This window comes from Eretmochelys imbricata, chromosome 3 (assembly GCF_965152235.1).
Source record: "Eretmochelys imbricata isolate rEreImb1 chromosome 3, rEreImb1.hap1, whole genome shotgun sequence".
Classification (NCBI taxonomy): Eukaryota; Metazoa; Chordata; order Testudines; family Cheloniidae; genus Eretmochelys; species Eretmochelys imbricata.
The window spans coordinates 156,101,158-156,125,968 of record NC_135574.1 but is presented as its reverse complement, the minus strand read 5'-3'; the positions used below and the strand labels follow the sequence as shown (position 1 = coordinate 156,125,968).

General features: G+C 44.8%; 1 protein-coding gene across 1 annotated transcript in view; it reads left to right on the top strand.

The window, feature by feature from the left end:
- Positions 1-24,811, top strand: part of CAPN13 (calpain 13) — a 50,316-nt gene that overhangs the window by 5,636 nt on the left and 19,869 nt on the right. Inside the window, exons 2-10 of the mRNA XM_077812190.1 lie at positions 8,383-8,452; positions 9,393-9,511; positions 11,087-11,220; positions 12,901-13,075; positions 14,964-15,038; positions 18,951-19,036; positions 21,117-21,191; positions 22,327-22,493; positions 24,098-24,246. Coding sequence (XP_077668316.1) covers positions 8,383-8,452; positions 9,393-9,511; positions 11,087-11,220; positions 12,901-13,075; positions 14,964-15,038; positions 18,951-19,036; positions 21,117-21,191; positions 22,327-22,493; positions 24,098-24,246 — 1,050 coding nt within the window. The remainder of the gene's footprint in view (positions 1-8,382; positions 8,453-9,392; positions 9,512-11,086; positions 11,221-12,900; positions 13,076-14,963; positions 15,039-18,950; positions 19,037-21,116; positions 21,192-22,326; positions 22,494-24,097; positions 24,247-24,811) is intronic.

The following is a 24,811-nucleotide window of genomic DNA, read 5'->3' as shown; positions in this document are numbered from 1 at the left end:
AGGTGTCGTTTGAGCTCCCCGCCTCAGCTGCCAAAATGTTGTGGGCCGGCCCTGGTCAGGTTAACTCAGGGTGAGTAGCACCTTACTCCACATGCAGACCCATGGTTCACGAAGAAAGGTGCCAGGCAGCATTAGTTAGGGCTTTGGAGTTTGGCCCTACTGTGAGATAAGACCCAGCAAGTGGGTGGAAGGATTGTCTTGGTGACTCAGGGTGGCAGCGAGAGACACGTATGTGGTTATCAGTACTAGCTCTGTGGTGATAAGTAGGTTTCAGGTTAAAGGGATCATTTAAAATGGGTGACTCAGGTTTTCTCTGGTCACACCAGCCCAGCCTCCAGATGGTGCCTGTGGCCCTCTGGGAACAAAGACGCTTATGGGACTTCTCTCCCGTAGCCTGCCTCCCTGTGCCAGAGGACTCTTGCAAGGGGGGAGGTAGGTCCAAGTGGGAACGAGTCACTCCTTGGCATGTAACACAGAGCAAACCCCCAGGCTGGAGGCTGACCTGAACAAAGACTGCTGACTGAGAACCGGGGCAGAGGTGCTGCATTGTGGGCATGGCAACACACCCAGGTCTCACTGATCCCTGGCTAACTGCTGCTGCTATGCTGAGCACTCTGGGGGTTGGGCCCAGCCCTGCTGCCTGAACCATGTAGCCTCTTGGTTTAAGTTACCGATGACTTGTTTCGCTCGTTGTGTATACAGGGCTTACCCACAGCATTAGCTTTCCCACCCTCTTCCTAAATAAAGTGCCACCTTCGTTAAGAAACACTCTTCCCATTGATTTTTTTATTACGATTATGATTATCAGCATTCTGCACCGGGCACAGATATAATTTATTTCCTGGAATTTCCAGGTGGAGGCCTCAGCGGCTAGCTACATTCACACCCAGAGACCACTTCTACCACGGCCACAGTTCTAGTTCCTGTAAAGTCAGGTTGGGGCTACAAATAATGAAGCCGGCAATATTAATGTTCACAATCCCTACGACCATCTAGCAGCGTGCCTGTAGCTTTTGGGGGGCATTTATCCAGGCACAAAATCAAAGACTGGTTTGAAGCCACCTTAAAAATGTGGCCCTAATACTGCTGCATGATAACCCGAAGAAATAAAATACCCATCACATCCTCCCCACCGCCATGCATAAAAGAAGAATTCAGGAATTCTGAGTCTAATTTGAGATGCCCCACGCTCCTGGGAAATAAACAGTGACAAGGACTGCAGCTGCTGGGTGCTACCTGTCATTCAGTCACGCTACGGGGCTGCCTTCTGGTGTGAGCAGAGGCTGCTGGACTGTTCCAAGCTTGGGTATTTTTTTGGAGGGTCACAAGGGTGTGGAGCCTTAAGATCCTTCTCAGTATTTTCATGTGCCTGAAATAACAGCTTGATGATGTGGAAACAGCATTTCCACCCAGTGATTCTTTCACACAAGAGGCATCTTTGCCTATTCAAGCTGATTGAATCAGACTGAGATTTCGGACTCAGTTGATCTCTGGACTGAGGAAGCCACATGATGGATTTGTCTATGCTCAAAATTTTTGCCAGAATAGCTATACTGGCAAAACTCTCCTAGCATAGATGCAGTTATACTGGTATAAGTGTTTTGTGGGTATAGCTTATTCCTCTAGCCTTGGCTGCCTGTCCATAAAGAAAAATGGGGTACAGCCAAAAAAATCACATTGGAGACTCTAGATTTGGAACAAAACAAAAGTGAAGAGTTGATGTATTTAAATACCTCTGTATTAGTGGGTTGCATATCTCACTGACCTCTCTGCTTACTAAATAGGAGTGTAATCTATGTAGTGAACTCCCACAGCTAACACAAGTACAGGATTTAAGACCTCTTCTAAGCGCGGAAGCTACGTTCTGACACAAGCTTACATGTGTGGTTGATGTGTTGTCATTAGACTTTGATTAATAACAACACTATATTTATTCACTCTGTTTGCTGTTTTCAATCTTTTTGGATCTTGAACTGAACAATCCAAACAGTCAGGTAAATATCTATGTGGAGGAGGGGGGTGGGCGGAGTCTTATTTTGTTTCTGTGGTTATTTGGCAGCAATTCTTTCTACAACATACCCGCTCTCTGGTACTTACTTTAATATCTGAGCACCTCCCAATCTTTGTCCTGTGAGCTAGGGAAGTATTAATATTCCCCTCTTGCCATTCTTTTTTGGGAAACTGACTCACTCTTGATCTGAATATTAAGTGACTTGCCTGAGTTTACACAGAGCCTGCAATGAGCAGGGTCTCCCAAGTCCCAGGCTAGCACGCGAACTACCAAATAATTCTTCCCTGGCTAAGTGGCTGCTCTCTAGGCTTATTCCAAGATAGCGATTAGTAGTAGTAATTTATTATGTATTGCAGCATTGGTGTGCATGGCACTTTATAAACATAGTGATAGACAAGGACCCTGCCCCAAGGAGTTTCCGATCTCAGAGCCATTTACAATGGTCTAAATCCAGAGTAACTCTATTAAAGGCAATGATCTTACTCTGGATTAACATCCTTGTAGCTAAGAGGAAAATTTGGCCTTCCATCAATACAATGACTCCAAGGGACTTTGGCTCAAGCCCTTGACCCAGCAGCGCAATGAAGAACAACAACAGAGGTTCATAGAACCATAGAAGATTAGGGATGGAAGAGACCTCAGGAAGTCATCTAGTCCGATCCCTTGCTCAAAGCAGGACCAACCCCAAATAAATCATCCCAGCCAAGGCATTGTCAAGCCGGGCCTTAAAAACCTCTAAGGATGGAGATTCCACCACCTCCCTAGGTAACCCATTCCAGTGCTTCACCACCCTCCTAGTGAAATAGTGTTTCCTAATGTCCAACCTAGACCTCCCCCACTACAATTTGAGACCATTGGTCCTTGTTCTGTCATCTGCCACCAATGAGAACAGCCTAGCTCCATCCTCTTTGGAACCCCCTTTCAGGTAGTTGAAGGCTGCTATCATATCCCCCCTCACTCTTCTCTGCTGCAGACTAAACAAGACCAGTTCCCTGAGCCTCTCCTCATAAATCATGTGCCCCAACCCCCTAATAATTTTCATTGCCCTCCGCTGGACTCTCTCCAATTTGTCCACATCCTTTCTGTAGTGGGGGGCCCAAAACTGGATGCAATACTCCAGATGTGGCCTCACCAGTGTTGAATAGAGGGGAATAATCACTTCCCTCAATCTGCTGGCAATGCTCCTACTAAAGTAGCCCAATATGCCGTTTACCTTCTTGGCAACAAGGGCACAGTGCTGACTCATATCCAGCTTCTCATCCACTATAATCCCCAGGTCCTTTTCTGCAGAACTGCCGCATAGCCAGTTGGTCCCCAGCCTGTAGCAGTGCATGGGATTCTTTCGTCCTAAGTGCAGGTTGATGGGAAGTTGAGTTGGAAATAGAAGGGAAAGATGTAACAGTAAACAAAGGAAAGGGCATACTGGTCTTAGGGGAGTCTAAAGTATTCTGGAAGAGTTGAGGAATGACCCTTTTCACAACTCTTCCACAGCATCCTTTGGATGTATTTGCATAGGAGATAGATCTGTGTTCCTCTCTTTGCACCGCTGGTGATCATTTGCATGGTGTTTGCCTCTGGAGTTATTTTCTTGTTCCCATCTGGCTTAGCATCATAATAATGTAGCTACAGCTGCACATGAGGAGATGGAAGGAGATACCCAGTTTAGCCTATAAAACCCAGATAGGAGGAGCTGCTTCTCTGCAGACCCTGAATTTATCTGGACTGAGGACTTTGGGAGTCAATATAAAACTCAGGTGGAGTGCAAAGATAAGGAGCAGAGAGTGAACACTACTAGTGCAAGTACACAAGAAGTATGAATGGAGTTACTGTTGATGAGCGGATCCAAACCTCCCTACATCCCTATTTCAACAGTCAACCAACCACTCATCCTAGTTACATACACGCATCATCACTGTATTTAAAAATATCTGTGTAGCTTCAGCATTTCTTGTGCTGGTGGATGGTGACGTCTGTGTGGTTTGCTTGGAAATGATTGTGTGCCTTGCCACATTTTGCAATAATCTTTCTGATACTGTCAGTTTCACTTTAGCCCCCCAACAAAGCTCCACTCTGGCTTTACTCGGAATTGCTAACTCTGTCATCACAACCTCACTCTCAGGTTTTGACCTCTGGGGACACAGTTGCGAGCTGAAAGAGGCTGCTGTTATTCCAAAGGGAAGCATCAGTTTCCTCTCCGAGGTCCATTATGAGCACCTGCTTTGCTGCTGTTGATAGACTCTCACTAACCTGAGCTTACAAAGCTAATGCACCAGAGGCCTCTCTACTTCTCTATTCAGTCTTCCCTTTCTCCTACATGTAGCTTTTCTAAAACACCTATGAGAATAGCACAAAATCCGTACCCCACCCATCTATGGTACTTATAAGCCCTTTATTAACATATTGTTTGAGAGCCTCACAATCTTTCATGCATTTATTTTCCTGACTCCCTCTGGGGAGTGCTGATTCCCCACTTTACAGATGGGGTACTCAGGCACAAAGAGACTAAGTGACTTGAACAAAGAGACATGGGAAGTCTGTGGCAGAACAGAGAATTGAATCCAGGTTTCTGAGTCCCTGGGTAGTACCCTAACCACTAGACCATCCTCCCTCTCCTACACCATGCACCGGTAGGTGTAACACCATAACTGTGAAGGGAGGTGAGGACATATACTGTAACTCAAGCACCCTGGAAGAAGTGATCCCTTCTGTTTATGCAATATTCTAAGTTAGATTCCTAGAGAGCATACCAAATTGGAGTTAAAGCTGAATCAGTGTTGGGTGGGTTTTATTTTTAGAGTATTTTTTTTGCTTTTGTTTATTTTGTGCAACATTTACTAACCCATCTACAAACATGACTAAGGCATGTAGGTTGGGCTGTTTTCGTACAGTGTCTTTGTTTGGATAGAGAATTACTGGTTGTCTCTGAGCGAGAAGCATCCCTAATAAGTCAGCTGAACTCTCACTTGAGAACCAAGTATTCTGACATCTCAGTGGGCTGCACTGAAATCTGCTGCTAAATCCAATGGGTCAGTTTCAGAGTGAATCTCCATTACGTGCTCATATCATCTCTAGTCTTCTCGTGGGCTTTCTGGCTCCATTGTTAGTGTAAGCTCTGCTACTGTACTCTCCGACAACACTCAGTCCATTTCACTGGAACCAAAGAAAAGGCTTTCCAGCAGTTTCATACCCATATCTATACCTGTTTATTTCACTTGCTTGTATGTGGTGTACAAGCAATGATCTGTAACAAATCCAAAGCTGCCTAGGCTCCACAATTAGGATTATGCTGCCACGCCACGGCCCCTCATGGCAAAAATGGGGAAGGGGGAAACAATACAATGGTTATAACTTATCGTTATTTTTAATTATGATTCTTGGTCTCCCAGTAGAGCACTGGGGCCCCATTGTGCTAGGCGCTATGCAAACACGTACTCAGAGAGACAGTCCCTTCCGTGAACAGCTTACAATGCAGATAGACAAAGAGCGGGAGGGGAGATGGAGGGGGAAAGAAATGAGATTTGCCCAAGGTCACACAGCAGGCTAATAGCAGAGCTGGGAATAGAGCCCAGGTCTTGTGACGCCCAGCCAGCAGACTAATGCACATGCTCTTGAATGGGGGGAGGGCGCCCACAGTGTTCTGTGACTCCGCAGAGAGTCTCGCTATTAGGAGAGCCTGGGCGATTATCCACAAGTGCTTGAATCACCAGTACTGGTGCCATGCACCATTCATTGCTTGGGAAGAGCTGCTTTGTACCACAAGTTTGATAAACTTTTAATGGGCTACTGGGTGCTTTCAGTCACCATGAAAACGTTTCAGGAAGCTGACACGTCTCCCGGAGTTCAACTCACCCAGCCACATGAGTCACGTCATCTGCTAGTCTCCGGTTTGTGCAGAAGGTTGTCAAATCAAGTGGGTGGGAGGGAGCATCCGCCCCAGCTTAAAGAAGAGCTGCTAAACTATTTTTCTTACCCCAGCTGTCAAATATTTTACACCTCTTGTGTCTTGTTTGCTTAGGCATGTTCATTTGCCTCTGCATTTAGGATTAAACACCATTTCAAAACAGACAGTCTGTTTTGAAATGGTGTTTAATCCTAAATGCAGAGGCAAATGAACATGCCTAAGCAAACAACAAGTCACAAGAGATGTAAAATATTTGACTCAGCCGGCAGATATTACAAGGGTCACTCGTACAGAAGACCCAGAGAGATATTTAAATGAGCATTTTCCTACTATAAATACTAAATCCCATGCAATTATCTCTTTAATCCCAAAGTATTTTTACAGACACAGGAGTGGTACAGCATTGCCATTCACTGCTGTCCATGGTTTGTTCCTCCAGTAACCCCAGCTTGGTCATGTCCCTGCATATGGTATCCCGCCATCTAATCAATGGTCAGCCTCATGGTCGGACTGACTTCAGTTGTGTTTGCATTATTTTCCTGTCATCTGCTTGTCTTCTGCAGGGCCCCACTATCATAATCTTTTCGATTGTAGCCAATTCTGTACCCTGGTTTCACATCCAACTCGCCTTATAACTTTGTCTTAAAATCATTCCCCTTTATACCTTCAGTAGTTCAAAAACGCCCTCTCATCTCTACAGCCTCCAGCTGTCTGATGTCTCTTTCATTTAATGCAGCTGGTTCCAATTCATAGAGTAATACTGTTAGTACACTGGGTTTGATAAATTTTCACTTTGGTACCAAATGGAATGTTTTTATCAGTCCATGATTTTGTCAGTTTCTGTGCAGCCCTTGTAGTTAAGGGACATCTCCTCTTAACCTCATCCTTGATGGACCGTCCCCACTGATTGAGCTTCCTAGGTACACATAAGATTTTACTTGTACTACAACTTCACCATTGCTTCATTTCAACACTTTACGGATAGTCCCTTTTTCAACTTGTAACCACTTTGTCTTCTTAGCATTTACTATCAGTGCAAGTCGACTGCATTTCAGTCTTCCAAGGTAGCAAAGAGTATCCTCATTAATTCAAATGTGGCTGACAGTTGTACGATGTTATCTGCATAAGCTAAGAATCTTAACTCTAGCTTATCCAGTGTCTATTTGTCTAACATTCTTAATGTCTAGTTTAAAAACATGGTGAAAAGCAATGGTGATTCCATGCCCCCTGGTCTTGCACCAAGCTTTGATTTTGGACTTATACAACATTTTTAAAAAATTAGGCATGCAGGGTTGAATTTAGAGGCTTTTGCTCTTTAATCATCCAGGCAGAACTCTTATTGAATTCAGGGAAGCTTCTGCCTGAGTAAGGCTTGAGTGAAAAATCAACAGTAAGGACTTTGGAATTTGGTCCACAGAAAATAAGCCCTGCGTCCATAGCTTTCATTAACAGAAATGATGCAAAACAGCCCAGCCAGATCTAAATTAGAGATGTGTGAATAACAAAAGGCTCAGAGGTTTAGTCTGGAAAAGCCTATAGAAATCTGGATGCCTAGCCAAAATCTGGATGCCTAGCCAATGATCTGAGCTTTCTGAGGCCCTCTCTACAGAAAGACACCCCCAGGCCCAAGTCCCTTTTCCCTTGGACTGATCCCAAGTCCCCCTACCTTTTGATTACTAGATTGGAAGATGTAAAGTTCTCCTTCTCCAAAGGATGGGCACCCACTCCCCAACTCAAGGAAACAGCATGGTTTGTTGGAGCTGCTCAGTGTCCAGATGTCATGGTGATGAAGGCGTTAAAGAACCTCGCAGACTCTAAGGCCAGAAGGACCATCATGATCATCTAGTCTGAATTCCTGCACATCGCAGGCCACAGAACCTCACCCACCCACTCCTGTAATAGACCCCTAACCACTGCCTGAGTTACTGGAGTCCTCAAATCGTGATTTAAATAGAAAGTCTTCCCCCACTTCCAGTGGAAGGCAGAATGGCTGGGGATGTCAGGCCAGGGAGACCATAATTCTTCTTCCCTTGTGAGAGGCAGCATGGTTTAGGGAAGGAAAGCCTGAGTCTCTCATTTCCGTCTGCGTGTGGAGAGCTCCAAGGTCCTTTTCTCACTCTCCAGGGGGCACTGTGGTTGCAGAGAGCTGATTTCTGGCCAGGAAGCTTGGAGGATGATAATAAAAATAACAATACTTAGCATTTGTATAGTGCTTTCTCTTTGCACTACATCGTTCATCTGGACTACACCTCTGAGAAGCATCTGAACTTTTGGATGCCTGTGTGAAGCAACACAGGTTTTGCAGTTCTCCCATCACTGCTTTTAAACAGTCATGAATTTCAAATACATAAAACACCACTATGACCTCATAGGGAATCAGTTGAAAGTGACGTAAGAGAGGCTCTATAGCTGTGAAGGATGCACTGCTGGTTGGATACTCACAATGGACTTTGTTCTCCCTCTTTTTTAGATGATCGAGAAAAATCCCCATTTAATCGTGGACGGTGTTAGCAGATTTGATATTGTTCAAGGAGAAATAGGTAAGATCAAAGTTCTGTTTCAGGGGGTAGCCAGCCTGAGCTGTAGACCGGAGTCCTTTCCTTTGCCGCTGTCTGAGAGCTTGGTTTGGTTTAGTGCACACACTCACAAATCCACAGAGAATCCATCCCAGATATTAAATACCATTGTCTTTTACAGTGCCTTTGGGCCAAGGTACTTTGATGTCTCACTGGCTCCCATCATCCTGCGGAAGAATGGGTGCAGAAGGGTAGACCCAGACCAGATAGAAAATGAAGTTCTATGGGTCAAATTCAACCCTTATGTAAAGTGGGTACAACTCCCATTGTGTGCCATCTTTTATCAGAGTTGGATTTGGCCTCGTGACCCTGAAGTCCTTTTCTGGTGACTCTCAGCTTTTCTTTTCCACGCTCTTCTCTTTTTATTGTCACGACTGACCAGCTTTTCTGATCCAGGTACCTGTCTCTGTCCTGCTGTAGCTCCATCCCTTCCCGGCCACCCCCCGATCATGTTTCCTTCTGAGAGTAACAAGAGTCTTCCTCTTGAAGAAATTGCACTGTCATCAAATGGCTCATCCAACTCAGGGTCTGGCAGTTGCCTGCACCACTTCCTATCCTGTAGAACTAGGATACCCACAAAGGGAAGGAGCTTCTATATGATGCCTAAGTGCCTCTGCACAGGGCCTTTGGCTCCCTCTTCCTTCATGGCAGTCAGATACGATAGAGATGGGTGCAGTATAGAAATCGACCTGAATGGGTGGATGGAGGCCCTGAGGCCAAGTGTGTCTGAGTCTCGACAGTCTGCCCACATTTTTATTTTATCCAGACTGGTTCTCCCAGTCCTTCTGCAGTAACCCTGTTTCCTAAAGAAAAGTGTAAGAAAGATACAGACCCTGGCAAGGCAGAAGGAGATCATGAGGCAATACGTGTAATTGCATCTGGTTTGTTACTTGTCTCCCTGAAGGTGATTGCTGGGTTCTGGCTGCCCTGGGATCTTTGACATTACAGAGGCAATTTCTGGAAAATGTTATGCCAAAGGACCAAGGATTCAAAGAGACTTATGCTGGGATTTTTCATTTCAGGGTATGTAATATGTGCTTTAGTGATTTTGCTCCACCTTGTTTGGGTGGAGAGCTCGGATGGTTCTGAACTACAACCCCAGATCCAAGCACCCCTGAATTTTGCGGAGCACCCGTGGAGTCGGTGCCTAAGGCATCACTTTTGGCCGGTTAAATTTAGAAGCCCTTTTAGAACCGGTTGTCCCTCGTGGAACAACCGGTTCCAAAAGGGCTTCTAAATTTAACAACCGGTTCTAGCGAACCAGTGCGAACCAGCTCCAGCTCACCACTGGTGAAGGGCAAGTATCATATGATCTGTCCTTACAGGAGTTAGCATAAGAGGGTATGACTGGAGTATCACGAAGTCCCAGAAACTAAAGATGGAAAGAACCATTAGATCATCTTGTCCTTTCCCCATACCCAATGCAAAACTGTTTTCAAGTGCATTCTCTTTTACTCTGTCCAGCTTCAAAAAAGATGGTGCTAGCAAAGGAGCATACACAGTTTCTCTTGCGAGACTATTCCCACAGAGTAACAGATCTTTGTATTAGAATGTTCTTGCTATTCCTTATGTTCCATTGCTCCGAGTAATACCAATCCTGGTTTTACTTTTGCAAAGTCTAAAACACTACTCCTCATCTATCTTAAACCTAAACTAAATGAAAGATTTGCGTTGAGAAAGACTAGGGAGAATGATCAAACCTGCTTTCCATTTAGAACCCCAAGCTAGTTTGCCACTGAGGGTACCCACTGCAAATAGCAATACCGTTTAAACGGAACAATGCATCCCTGTAATTTTTGCTCACCGAGCCATGGAAATATAGCCATACTGGGACAAATTTATCCCTGGCATAACAGCACGGAAGTCCTTAGCATTACAACAGGTATGGATTTGTCCAGTTGTGATATCAAAGTCCTGCTGCACTACATTAGTTTGCTAATGACTCTAGCAACAGTTCCATTAGTTCATCCCCCACTGATCACTCGCCAGCTGGATCAGTCAGAAGAACACCTGTTCTGTCCAGCTGTTGAAGTGGCCAATTGCCTCCTTTTCATTTGTCAAGCTGATGGATAATAGCCCCAAATGTGTTCTGCCTGTCCAATACAACCCATGTCAAAGTTTAGAAAGATCTAGATCTAGAGAGGTTTCAGACACAGGAAAGAGAGGGAATGGACTATCCAAAGACTAGCTCTTGGTGAAGGGCGTCTCTGGCCCCGAGATGTACCAAGAGAAGCTCCATGTTGAGCTGAGTAGCGAGGCGTACCACTTTGTTTGGACACTTAGTTTTCTGCCCTTTTTGAAACATCTGTCTTAGTCCAGTCATGGTAATACTTACTCATCTACATGTACTTTTCATCCCATGTAATTCCAGAGCACTTTGTGTCCAGAAGTGGCTCACCACTGAAAGGTAGCCACCTCTGAAATGAAAGTCAGCACCTATTTAACAGTACACAGCAACAGTACAAAATAGCTTATGAGAGAGAGCAAAGAAGTTACTTATATTCAGGGTTTACATTCAGTCTTGGGCTATTTCTGGAGACTGTCATTTGGCAGCACTATTTATTCTTACAATAGTTTTTTTTTCTTTTGTTTTTCCAGTTCTGGCATTTTGGAGACTGGGTGGATGTGGTGATAGATGACCGGCTGCCTTTTCTCAATGAGAGATACCTGTCTGTTCAACCTCGCAGCAGAAATGAATTCTGGCCATCCCTGCTAGAGAAAGCATATGCCAAGTAAATATACCCGCCAAGTCTGTCTTTCCTGCCATTGCTGAGTCTTATGCTTGTGTGGCTATACGTTGGGCCTGCTGCTTTGGACAAAGTACCCTGTGTAGTGTTGTTCAGGACCATGGTCCAATATTCTGAGCACTAGATATGTAATGAACTGTGGCTGGACATACTTGCAGATACTACAGGCTAAAGACTGTAGATTTTAAACTGAAGATTTAAAGTTCCCTGGTTCTCTTACACACTTTTCTTTCTGAGAGGCAGTGTGGTCCGGTGGATAGGACATTGGTATGGGACTCAGAAGACCTGGGTTCTATTTCTGGGCCAGCTACCAATCTGCTGTTTAGCCTTGGAGAAGTCACTTCACCTCTGTTTTCCCTCCCACATTTTGTCTATTTAGACTGTAAGCTTCTTAGGACATGGATTGTCTCTCATTGAGCGTTTGCACAGAAAGGGCCCCTCGTCTCAACTGAGGCTTCTAGCTACTACCTTAATACTAATAATGAATAAAACTACAGTCATCAGTGGGGATTGAACCTTGGATTCTCAGCATCAAAAGCAAAGTCCTGTATTACTTAAGTTAAAGAAGAACACCTCAGCTGTGAGTAAGTAGCAGGTTGTTTTACTCACTGTGACCTGCAAGTAGGAGCTATGACATAAATTAAGTCAGTGTATTACCTATATAATACAGGGAGTGCATTAAGCACATACTGGGTGGTTTAATGAATTCAGCAAGGAATAAGCAAATGGTAAAATGATAACTGGGAGACACAGAAGTGGAGAATTTTGCCACGATGTATTTGATAAAAGTTGACTCCGAAGTAGATACTACTCACAGTGTGAGATTTTAATTACAAAGCAAACTGAACCTCTATTCAATTGAAATTGCAAGAGTTGCTGTTTATGAAATTCCTATTGAGAAGTTTTCCCCAGCGCACATGGCAAATTCCTTTCATCAAGGACATTGGTCCAAAATACAATTAGCCTTGGATTTCATTTTCTGATTCTCCAGTTTATGAAATTGACTGTACACTGTGGTTTATAATGATGTGTATATTCATGCTCTAACTACAGTACAGTCTAACTTGAGATTTTTTGCCGTTGCAATGAAAGCACAAGATAAGAAAACACAGATCCTGCTTGCAACATGGCCTTGTGAGAACCCTAGTGCTCAAACATTGTTACTATCAGATGGCTCGTCACTTGCTGATGCATAACCAGTGATGGTCTCAGTCCACGTCTTAGAGCGTAAGGGGGATTGAAATGGTGCATGCTGGCACTCTGTGTGTTTCCTTCTTTGTTTGTGTGTTACACACCAGCCAAGTGTGTGTCTATGTGCATGCGCGCAAACGCATTTGATCATGCCTCCCTCCACTGACTGATCCCAATGTCTAGACAACCTCATAGATTCTGAAAGCTAGAGGGACCCCTCTTTAGCTCAAGTGGTAGAGGTTTCTACTTCCGGTGCTGAAGGGACCAGATTCAATCTAGGGGTTACCACTGTGTCTGCATGTGCATTTCAACCCCAGCTCATGACACGTAGTACATTCATAATATGTTTATGCACCACAGAGAGTATTAAATGTGCATCCATTGAGTTAATTTCCTCTATGCATTGCTTACTTGGGTGGATCATAGGAACAAATCCATTTCCCTTTTTCTTTTTTCTTTTCTTTTTTTTCCCAGGTTGCGAGGTTCCTATCAGAATTTGCACTGGGGTTACATTTCCGATGCGCTAGTAGACTTGACAGGTGGAGTCCAAGTGCAATTTCTTTTACAGAAACCGCCTTCTGATCTGCAGGAGATAGCAAAAGCAGCTGCCAAATCACAATGCCTGATGGGATGTACCACACCAGGAGGGGTAAGCAGGAGGGACAGGTCTTCTTGCTTTTACCATATTTATATTACTTTTTTTTTTGAAGAAACCAGGAATCCATATCTACCGCTGTACAATAGATACTCGTTGAGGGGGCTTGTAGTGTCCCTAGTGGTAGAGAAGAAATAAAGCTTAGCTGTATTGAATATAAAGAGGGTTTTTTTTTTTATTATTGGGGTTGCTGGCCAGAAATTTCCCTAGCTCTCAGACTGACTATGCTACCCAGCATCACCAAAGAGTCTCTCACTAAATCCTGGCCTGGACTCCACCATTGTGGAAGGGATGACCACTTGACAGGGCTAATCAGCAATGATGCCAGAAATCAAGGGCTGAGCTACTTGGATAGAAAGCAGATGACGAAGCCCAAAGGAAGTTTTCTGACTCAAAGGTGCTTGGTTCCATAACTGTTTTTTGATAGCTCCTGATCGGAGCCTCAGATGTAATGGGCCTAGTGCGCTGGAATGGAACTGTACTCCCTGGCACCAGCATGGAACCTGGCCTTATGACTTCAGGACCAGAATTTGAGATGATCAGTTTCTAGGGCAGGAAGACCAAAAGGAGGTCTTTGGAGAAGACACCCACTATGTCTGCTGCTGACAGCTATTGGGTATTGGCTGCTAGTTCAGTTGGTAGAATTACAGGTTTGCATTTGAATAAGGCAGGCTCCTTGTAGGCTGAAAACACACTTCTGAGATACAGGGAAAGATATAACCCTCCTTAATGGACGCTGCTGGGTTGATAGGGGCCATCATAAAAACACTCATGTTGTCTGCTGGTGTGCTGCAAAGAGACTTCCATGGATTTATATAGACTGTGCAGTGCACTGGCAAAATGTGTGTCATGCCACCTCTAGTGTTTGGTTCACTAAATGATAGCTGCCAACTGCTGCTACCCACTAACTGAATTACCCCTTTAGTTCAAGTGCTAGTGTAACCCACACACCTTCTGGGTGTGGTGTTCTGTCCCATCTAGTGGGAGAGAGGGAGAGGGAGAGAGATGAGTTTGCTCTACAGCCTTAGCTAACAGCCAGCTGGCTTTTAGCTTATGTGGTACAGGCTCATGCTCTAAGCTCCAGAGGTCCACAATTCAATCCCGCCCACAGGCAACTGGGGTCTCTTGGCGTTACAAGTGGGGGCTCGTCCAGGATTTCAACTGGGAAGACTCCGAAGCTCGGGACACACTTCCTCAGCTAAGGGAAGTATGTCACCCACACACCTTCTGTCTGTGGTGTTCTGTCCCATCTAGGGGCACCGAGACCACTTAAAAAGAGAGAAAAGGAGTTCTTGTGGCGAAAGCTTATGCTCAAATAAATTTGTTAGTCTCTAAGGTGCCACAAGTACTCCTTTTCTTTTTGCGGATATAGACTAACACAGCTGCTACTCTGAAACCTAAAAAGAGAGAGAGATTATTGAATTTGCTCTACAGCCTTAGCTAACAGCCAGTTGGCTTTTGGTTTATGCGGTAGAGACTCATGCACTAAGCTCCAGAGGCCCCAGATTCAATCCTGCCCACTGACGACCAGGGTCTGTCGGCGTTACACTAGAGACTGGTGCTTAGGTCAGTTCCTACCAATGACCCACCCCAGGTGTTGTCACAACTACACCTGCTGTGGAAGCTACTCCAACACTGGATCCTTATGGGCTTTTCAGATGTGTGATGCCTTTGTAGCTCCATTAACTTGGCTGGATTTGCGTCAGGCCACCAGGGGAAACAAACACCAGGCACTTACATCAGCAGCTCAGCTGTAGTGTTTTAAGTGAGGTCAGCTCCATTTTTCTCTTTTCTCAAACTAACCAAATAGCAGTTTGGGGGGCAAACAAATGTATGTTTGCAAGTCTTTCAGGGAGCTCATGGCTGTGCTTTCTCTCCTCAGCAATCAGTTGGTAACATGGAGTTGAAGAACGGACTCATAAAAGGCCATGCCTATACTGTAACTGGGGCTACAGAAGTAAGAACTGAGACCTTTTCCCTACTTATCATTCTTTCTGTAGTATTCCATGGCTGTCTCCTGATTAGCATAGTGATTGCTGCTCCACTCACAGTTGCTTTCAGAGATGTTAAGGACAGAAGGGATCCTTACAATCATCTAGTCTGACCACCTGCATAACAGAGGCAATTGAATTTCACCTGTAATTCCTGCATCGAGCCCCAAATTTCTGCAGTTTATGATTGTGTGTGGAATAAAGGGAATGTGGTTAGCTCTCTGTTTTCAAGCAATGTACCAAAGTGATGGAGAGTAGAGACCAGTGTTAACACTCCTGGCTTCAGTCGCCCACAGCCAATGACACTGCCAAGGGTAACTGGTTCCAAAAATGAAAGACCTTAAGCAAACCTTCAGGGTTTTCAAGAGACAAAACCAAATTAAATGCATGGAGACTCTTGTATGTTCAGTCCATGAGTTAATTTAATTCCAGGCTATAAACTATTGATGGGATAGCAGAGGTAATCAAATTAAGGGAAATTATGGTGCATTATGTTGTAAGGTTCCACTCAATCAGAGGTTAGAGGAAGGTCAGGAGGGAGAGGCACTAAGGGCCAGATTTTTAAAGGTATTTAAAATACCTTTGGGACTTTGGTCCCTGGGCACTTTTGAAAATCCTACTAGGTGCCTACTTGCATCTGTAGACACCTGTATACCTTTGAAAATCTGGCCCTAAGAGCTGGAACCCAGAGCAGGTGCAGACTGTTACAAGGTAAAAAGTGATGACCAGGTTAGAACACAGGGGACCTGATCTTCATTAAAGAGAGCACCACTGTAAGACTATCAAGTAACTCCTCATGAGTTGCAGGAGTCAGGCCTAGGAGGGGAGCATGTAGCTCAAAAACAGATTGGCATGGTAAGGATGGAACTTAAGCCCATGTCTCCTCAGCTATGCCCATTCTACACCTACACCCAGCCTCAGTAAGGAAGCACATGTGCAGAGGGCTGCTACCAGTCAGTGGACTGCACCTCATAATTAAGCCTTTTAGCAGCCACATGTTGCCGCCATGTGCATTTGCACTGAGGTGCAAAAGAGCTTAAGCTCCTTGCTGTGCAGCAGACAGAGGCTTTTATTGTCAAGACCTATGTGATCTTGGTGATAGCTGCCACAACATGAAAGGTTTGAAAAGAAGCCTACTTTATACTGATGGTTTGTCCATTCCACTCTCCTAAATTGTAGGGGGTGAGGAGTGGGAGTGGATAGGTGGAGAATGAAAATGTGATAATGGGTGGGACATGTGAGATGTATGCATGGCTTTCAGGAAAGAGAATGCCTGTGATTAGGATATGACAGAATGGCAAGGCTGCCACTGTCGGGGACTCTGGAGGAAATTCTGCTGTTGAAGGGGCAAAAGTTCCTCTCTGTTTGTTAGGGGGCCTGGTAGTAGAGCTGGTTAGGAATTTCCAGATGGAAAATGCAGTTTATGCACCATCAAAATTTTCTGTGGGAAAAATCTCAATTTTGCTACAGAAATCTTGATTTTTTTCTCTCTGAGTTTTACCTGAATCAGAATACTTCATTTTGTTGAACTGATCTGAAATGTTTAGAATCAGTTTAATAAAACAAAGCTGGCAGCGCATTGTCTTATGGGAGTTGTAGTTTGGGCCCCACATTCTTCTTTATGGGCTGAACTCCCTGCAGGACTACATCTCCCATAATGCAATACAGATTTCTTGCTGACCAAACTCTGTGTGGTGCATCATGGGAGTCACATGTCTCAGAGTACATCATGGGAGATGTAGTCTAGCCAAGGAGCCTGATACATACGGGAACCCAAAGTACAGCTCCTTGGAGGCAATGTGCCATAATGGGAAAATGTAGTTTAATATTGAACTGGCTTGAAATGAAGCATTTCGGGTCAGTTCAACAAACTGAAACAAAATATAGATTTGGGGAATGTCAAAATGTTTTGTTTCAATCTGAAATGTCAAAATTAAAGATTTCAACACTTGTGAATGAACATTTCTCACAATTTCTGTTCCATTAAGTTTTTTTTTTGAAATGTTGATTTTTTTCTTTTTTTTTAAAGAATCGGGACAAAGGGTTATAAAATCCCATCAAGAGTGAGGCTGTAGCATCTTCATTTTCTGTAATCAAGGGATGTAGCTTGCACTTCACAGATCCAAGAGCAAACTACTTCTGGCATCAAACTGTGGCCTAAAGTAAAGAGTTTCATGCTGGATAAAGAAATTACTTTCTCTATCTTTTTAGGCTTATCCTTCCTACACACAACCACCCCTGACCAAATATTAATATTGACTTAGAAGGATATGGACCAATCTGGCACAACAAAATAATCCAGAAAAGCAAATTACTTACTACAGCCAGACAGTGACCTGGACTAATTCTTGGGGCGTGGCCGTCAGCAGCGACTGAAAAGTCTCATTCGCAGAGGGACACAAGTTACATGATACAAGAGCTTTTATCCCAGGATCTCAAAGCACTTGGCAAAAGGGATTGTGTCCTATATTTGCCTTTTTTTTTCTTTTGGTCTAAATGTTTTCAAGTTTGACCCCTTTAAACACACACAGTAGAGTCTGCATGCTTCAGGAAGGGCGTTTGGTCCTGCTGTCCTAACAGCTTTGAACTGCCAAAGGCCTAGCTTTGATTCCTAGCTCCAGTCACTCCCTCCCTTGTGACTCCCTCAGCAGTGATCCTTTGGGCTGATCTAGGCAAGGGGTTGCTGGGCTCCAGGGTGAGCCCCAGGGTAAAGGTGGATTGCTATGACCCCGGGCCCTGTGGGGGAGAGGAGCGGGTAGAGGTGAAGCTGGGGAAGCATGAGAGCATGCTGCTGATGACCACTTGATGGAGGGGGAGAGAGAGAGAGGGTGAGAGTCTCAGTTGGTCTAGCTCCACTGAAGTAAATGGAGCTGTGAAGATTTACACCGATGGAGGAGCTGTCCCGGCATGGCTGCTGACTAGAGCACAGGCCTGAGAGTCAGGAAACTTGGGCTTTTAGTCTCAGCTCTATCCCTGACTTCCTGTGTGAGCACAGACAAGTCATTTAACTTCCTGTTGCCTCTGTTTCCCTTTTATGCAAGGTGGAAAATAATACTTGCTTACCTCATGGGGGAGGGTGGGGTTTGGGAGGTTTTGTGTTTGGAAAGCACTTTGACGCCTACCAGAAAATGATGCCTCTTTGCCTTGGAAGGGGTTCTAATCACAGTGAGCCAGGCCTTCATTACTTCCAGGACTCTCTGTGTCTGAACAAGAATTGGAAGCCACACAGAAGGTCTGGTTCTCCTGTCAGTTACACCAGTTTACCCCACCCCCTGCCAACTTTGGTGGAGTTACTCCTCAGTTACACTAGAGAAAGCAAGAAGAGACTCAAGTCCAGATGCTCCAACTTGTGCAGAACACAGAAGCTCACTGCTTTAACGGGAAACACCAAGCTGGGAATGGAAGCCAGGAGTCAGGGATTGGATTCCCGGATGACAGGCATCTTAGAAATACCATAAATAGCCTGACCGACAGGTTCCCCAGTCCCTTGTTCTCAGGATTATGCTGCAGTGCATCTTCTCCACTCCATATAGATACATTTTAGTCGTGGGTGGCCTTGTACTACGAAGTCATTGGCTTTGCTGACAGTTGCACTTTCCTGGGCATATGACAGTCATGTGATGTGGCAAGGCAGTCAGTGCTTCTGACTGTGTCAGCCCTCTGCTCACGATGCGAGGGAAAAATGGGTGCAGTGTTCTCTGATGCTTTGTTTCTAATACCATGTAGCAAAGAGACATTGATTTTTAGCTGCAGCCAAATGAGGGCAGGAGTTAAATGAGTCCTCAAAGGTATATTAAGAAAGATGCACTTGTATTACTGTATATCCTGATCACAGAAGGCTGTGACTACAGTTGGCTTTTTATTCTTTTCCTTTACAGATACCATACAAGAATGGCTGGGAAGATATAATCAGAGTTTGGAATCCTTGGGGTCACGGGGAATGGAGAGGGCCTTGGAGTGATGGGTACGGCTTTAAAGATTTGATCTCATAAGAAGGGTGAAGCTTTTGTGGGTTTACTGCAAGGAGGCTAAATCCAGGGCTGACTACAATGGAGTAGGCAACTCTAAATTAATCTGCTTTAAGCCCTTTTTCCATCTGCAAACACCTCCCAAAAGAGCCCAATTTGGGATTGAAAACATACATGCAATGTTATTTTTATACTTACTCCTGACTGGGTCTAGTTCAGACATCCCTCTTTCTCTCAGCTAACAGTTTTCACAGTGGATAACTACAGGTAAATCTCAGATTGGATAGCTGCTGTTTTCACCTAATACAGGTTCTGGACATGCCCTTATTCAATTTTCTGCTGTTTAATGCTCCATGGGCATCCAATACACTGTGCAGCTTGTATGCTGCTGAACTTTCTAAGGATGTCAGTGCAGAATGCTCCTGCTGCAGTTTTAAATGGGCTGCTTTCCCCCTCCAGGATGTCAAATCTGGAGGGAGAGTAGCCAGCAGGGGGAGTGGCCATGATAGCACTGATCTGACGGATGGATGGATGCTTGCAAGCCAAGCCGGGGGTGGGGCCTGGAGGTAGTGCAGAGGCATGGAGCTTCCATTCACATAGCCCTTGTCTTGAATGGATCTTCTAGGACCAGTGTGGATCTCAAGGGATTAATGGGTTTTGCAGGCCAGACATCCTGGTTGCTCCACTGGGGATTCACCCTCCCCTCCAAATGCAAGAGAATGATCCAGAGGAAACACTGTGATGACTTTGTTGCACATAGGTATCAAGTGGGGAATCCAGTTTGGCTGACTGAAGCTGGTGTTCTCCTAGCTAGAGAGTTGTACAGGTGCCATGACAACATTATGGTTTAATAACAACAATTCTCCTTCCCTCTGTGAATAACAACACTAATAACTTCTCCGCTGAGAAAATAAGTCTGGCACTTAACGTCTGGATGGGCCGGTGGGAGTGTAGTAGGTGATGCAGACATGTTTGAGGCTGGAATAACAGCTATCTGCTCAGACAGTATTTCCCACTTTTTGGAAGGGTGAACTATAATCCTTGCTATAATTGAAATTTCAGTGGAGCATGCTGAAAGGTAAACTGCATAAATCAATAAATTATTGATTCATGCTCTGTTTATTTATCTTATGCTCTGCAGAAAATACAATTATCACTTAATTATAAAACTGCTGTTTGGAAATAACACAACTGACAGGCTTACGTGGTCTCTGTGTGGCAGGGGCGCTGCGAAGTTATATCACTGTAAAGCCTCAGTAGTTCACTAAACAGGCGGATACCAAAGGGTACGTACAGGCAACTGGAAATGGGATGCAGAACTTTCCACTTCTAGATGGCCATTCAAATGTAGTAGCTGCAAATCATTGCCACATAATAGCTGGTTGTGGGCCTGTGAGAAATGGGTAGTAGTCCCAATCTGGTTCCCAGCAGACCGCTGTCCACATAGCCAGAACCATCGCCGCTACTTCTCTGGTTTAAAAGTCAGCCCAAGGACTGGCTAAGTCCATGGAGACAGAAGTACCATTCCACTCACTGCAGCTGTCCCCCACCCCTGGCAGGGGTGAAGCAGGTGGCAAACCTACAGGTGGAAGTAGAGCTAGTCAAAAGAAGGTTTTTTTGATGGAAAAAGGTTTTTCAGGAAAATGGAAACTTTCACCAAAAATTTTCTATTTTTGGTAGCAATCTTTCAGATTTTTGTCAAAAAAACAAAACAACCCACCCCACTTCTTTCAGTATTTTGGCAACTGAATATTTTTCAGTTTTTTTCAACAAAAACCTGGGAAAAATTCTCAGAAAAAATTCACAGAATTTGTCAATAGGAGGGGGAGGGAACTTCACCACTTCCCAATGGCTGCGGGTGCTGCCAATACACTGTGCTGCCAATGCTACCATTGTGTTGGGGCTGAATGTAGGGTACCAGTCAGGCTCTCAATCCATCACTTTTCATGTGCACTCTTGGGCCAGATCCTGGAGCTAGATGGGAGTGCGACGGTGGGATGGAAAAGGTTGAGAATCCCTGAATGAAGGCCAAGGCAGACCCCTCGTTGCTGATTGCTGTTCTGTTGCCTTTCACAGCTCTCCCCAGTGGGATCGAGTTCCAGCGGAATATAAGAAAGATCTCTATGAAGATAAGGACGATGGAGAATTCTGGTACGTTCACATTAATGTTTGGATATTCCAAGTTTTCCTTTTCGAACCCAGGGGCCTATGGCTCATTCACTTTGCTTAGGCGTCAACTTGTTCTCTGCTCTGAGTCACAGTTTGGAGCCCCATTGTACTGAAAGCTCTAAAAACACATTGTTAGAGACAGTCCTTGCCCCTGCTTGCAATCTGACAGACCAAGGCTGGGAAGGGAAACAGGCTCACAGTGGGGAAGGGATGTGCCCAACATCACACACCAGGTCAGTGGCAGATTCAGGAGCAGAACTGAGGTTTCCTGATTCCCAGGGCAGTGCCCTCGCCACAAGACCAGGCTGGCCACCACAAGGTAGGTGGCCTGTTAAACAAGAAATACAAAATTTTAGGGATTAGCACCCAAAGGGATGCAGAGAGGAGCTGGGTACAGTAGCAAGGACTCCAGTCATCAGAGTTTGGATTTTCCTAAATGGTCTCGGCTGGTAGTATTTCATGTGTCTGGTCAGGCTCAGATATAGCTTTGCTGCAGTTTTTACAGACTCTTTAGCCACTGGGAAGTCTCCCTCATTGCAGACTTGTGTGGCCAGGCTCAGAGGGTAGCAGAGCAGAGGGAGCAGCATGGATATATAGAGAGAGTGCAGATTGGGATGTAATTTGGATGTGGACCAGGATGGTGCTGGAGCGTGCAATGTAGGGCCTGTGCTGGGGCACTGGAGAGTGCAGTGTGGACATGGGCTGGAATGCAGTATGGGTGGCGGCTGGCCTGGGGTACTGAAGAGTGGAGGGTTGTCCAGCATCTTCCTTTCTGGAGACCGACCACTTCATAGCCCCGGCTTGCTTTTCTCACCATGGTAGGCCCTGATCCTGGAGCAGGATGTGTACAGGTGGATCCCATTGACTTTAATGGGGTTCCACATAGGCACAGAGCTCTGCCCCCAAGGATTCAGTTGTAGGATCAGGGCTTTAGGTAGTACAAGTGTGATCACTCGGAGACTCCACATCTTCCACAAGGCATTGTCACGATCAGCTGAAACCTGCAACACCGCATTCCTGCCTTGGCTACAGATCCACTTTCCCACTCCGCGAGTGTAAGCGTTAGTATCCAACTGATGTATTAAACGGAAACATCATACTTCTTGTTTTTTTCCAGGATGTCACGTCAAGCTTTCACAGAGCAATTTTCCTTGCTGTGTATTTGCAATAACACCCCATCGTTTCTGGACTTTGGAGATCAGCGTGGTACAAGGTGGTCCCTGGCCATGTATGTAAACCAGTGGGCTCGAGGACTCACTGCAGGTGGAAGCAACTATCATAACGGTACTGAATGTCCCAGTCTGATCTCTACCCCATCCCCATTATCTCCCCTCCCTCTCACCAACACACACACACACACACACACACAAAGCCACTCTGATGGCTGGATTGCAAAAGTATTGATTCAAAATTGTTGAGCTTGATGTTTTCCACCCTCGCACTTAACTCCAAACAAAACAGGCAGAACTGAGGAGGCATCACTGGCCTCTGAGTCAAAACTGATGATTTAAAAACCCTGTACTCTCTTAGATCGAAACTCACTGTCCCTTATATCAGGCCTGCCTGACCCAGGGCGAGGATGGGGCTGGAGAGTCTGAGGTGGTGAGATAGCCAGCCTGCTTTGCAAAGTAATAATATTACAGAACACATATACCTGTGGAATGAATTGACTAGAATCCCAAAGCTCTCTTGTAGTAGGACACTCTGTTGGGTAGATGAGGCCATCAGCTTTGCTGCCTGTGCCCTGATCGTTCAGTTGTGCTGAGCTTCAGGGGTTTTGTTGCTGTTGCACATCTTATTCGTTGTTGTTATTTTAATCTATGAGAGAAGCTTGTGATCAATAAAGGGTTGCTTTTATCTTCAACGTTGTTTCATTATTCAGCAATAGACAGGCTTCAGTCTCCTAGTAACACTGATTACAATTTGTCAATGTACTGTAAAAAACAGAATGAGGGACTGATAGGCAGGGCTGTGTTAAGAGTCCATGAACATGTCAGTGCGCGTGGCTGGCGGATGGCTGGATGTACTCTATTGGCAGTGGGTAGAAGGAGGCCAGTTTCCATGGGCGTATATTTTGCCATCAACCGTCTAGTATAGTTCATGACTGAACATGCCGTAATGCAAAATACAGCCACTCCTCAGCAAACTGTCATCTCTGAAGCCCAAACCAACACAATCAAGTGTTTGCCCCTGTGATTTATTAATACTTAAAGTCTATTCTATATTAAGAGAGAGTTCTCTTCTCAGTCTTGTGTGTCCATCTTGAAAATGCACATCAGCCCAGCTCTCTTTCCTTGAGGCCACTACTTACCACGAACCAAAACCTTGGCTCCATTGTCTGACTGGTCTCCCAAAAGGCCTTTATCTTTAGAGCTGCATCATTGTTACTGACACCATATATTTTTCATGGTGAACAATCGCCCTCTGGGAAAAGGGGAGAATTTTTTTGGAACTCCTCCTTTTCATGGTTGTGCAGCTATAACCTCTAAGCCAACAATCCTCTTCTCCATTAGAGTATCCTTGTCTGCGTGGGTTTTAATAGAAACCGCCCTTACTGGCTTGAGAATGGATGGGATTGTAGTTAAGGCCCTGGGTTTGAGACTGAGGTGATCTAGGTTAAATTTCTGACTCTGCCATGGCTTTGTTGGGTGAGCACTGGCCAGTTACTTAATCTCTCTGTGCCTCAATTCACCATCTCTAAACCGGGGATATTAACACTTCCTTCCTCCTGCACTTGGTCTTTGTCTGGTTCAGTTGTAAGCTCTTTGGAGCAGAGGCCAGCTCTTACTATGTGTATGTATAACAGCTAGCACAATCGGGTCCTGATCTTGGCAGGGGCCTTTAAATGCTATGTACAGCTAATATTACTACTGCTAATCATTTCACAGCAGGTGCATTTTCAAGGAACCCCCAGTACTTTATCCAAGTGGAAGAGCCTGACCTGAAAAAGTATAATGTGGTGGTGTCATTGATGCAAAAACCTGCCAGTAATATGTCAAATGCACAAAAATTGTTCACCGGATTTTTGATCTTCAGGGTAAGCAGCATCCACTGGGGAAAGACTAACACTTTCTGGGGGAGTAGGGGTGTTTTGCCTCTTCATAGAGATTAAGGGCTGAACTCTAGCCTCAGAGACACATGATCAGCTGCCATGAAGCAGAGCTGGTGTGAGTGTGGATAAGGGAAGAGGGAGTGATGAAAAATGGGGGGACTTGCATGAACTGTCAGCTTTGACATTAGATAACAGTACCAAGGAAATGTTTGTCTAATCAGGGGTGTTCGAATAGAGAACAGAGCTTTAGATCAGCTACATGCTTATTTTATATTTAAAACCTGCATTTCCCCTTTCTTCCTCCCAGGTTGAACCCAAGGTATGTTCATTTTCTTTTCTTTTTCTTTGATTGATCAATAATTACCAGAGCTGGATAGGAGTAGAGAGGAGGGGAATCATCAGAAATTGGATTTTCAATTGAAGTTTTCATAAAAAATAAATCAGAAAAATTTGATCAATTCTAATAATTGTGTATGTTTATATATTGTTTTCGCTATATCACATATATATTCTCATGTACATATAGTCATATATTTGTATTGCATTCTCC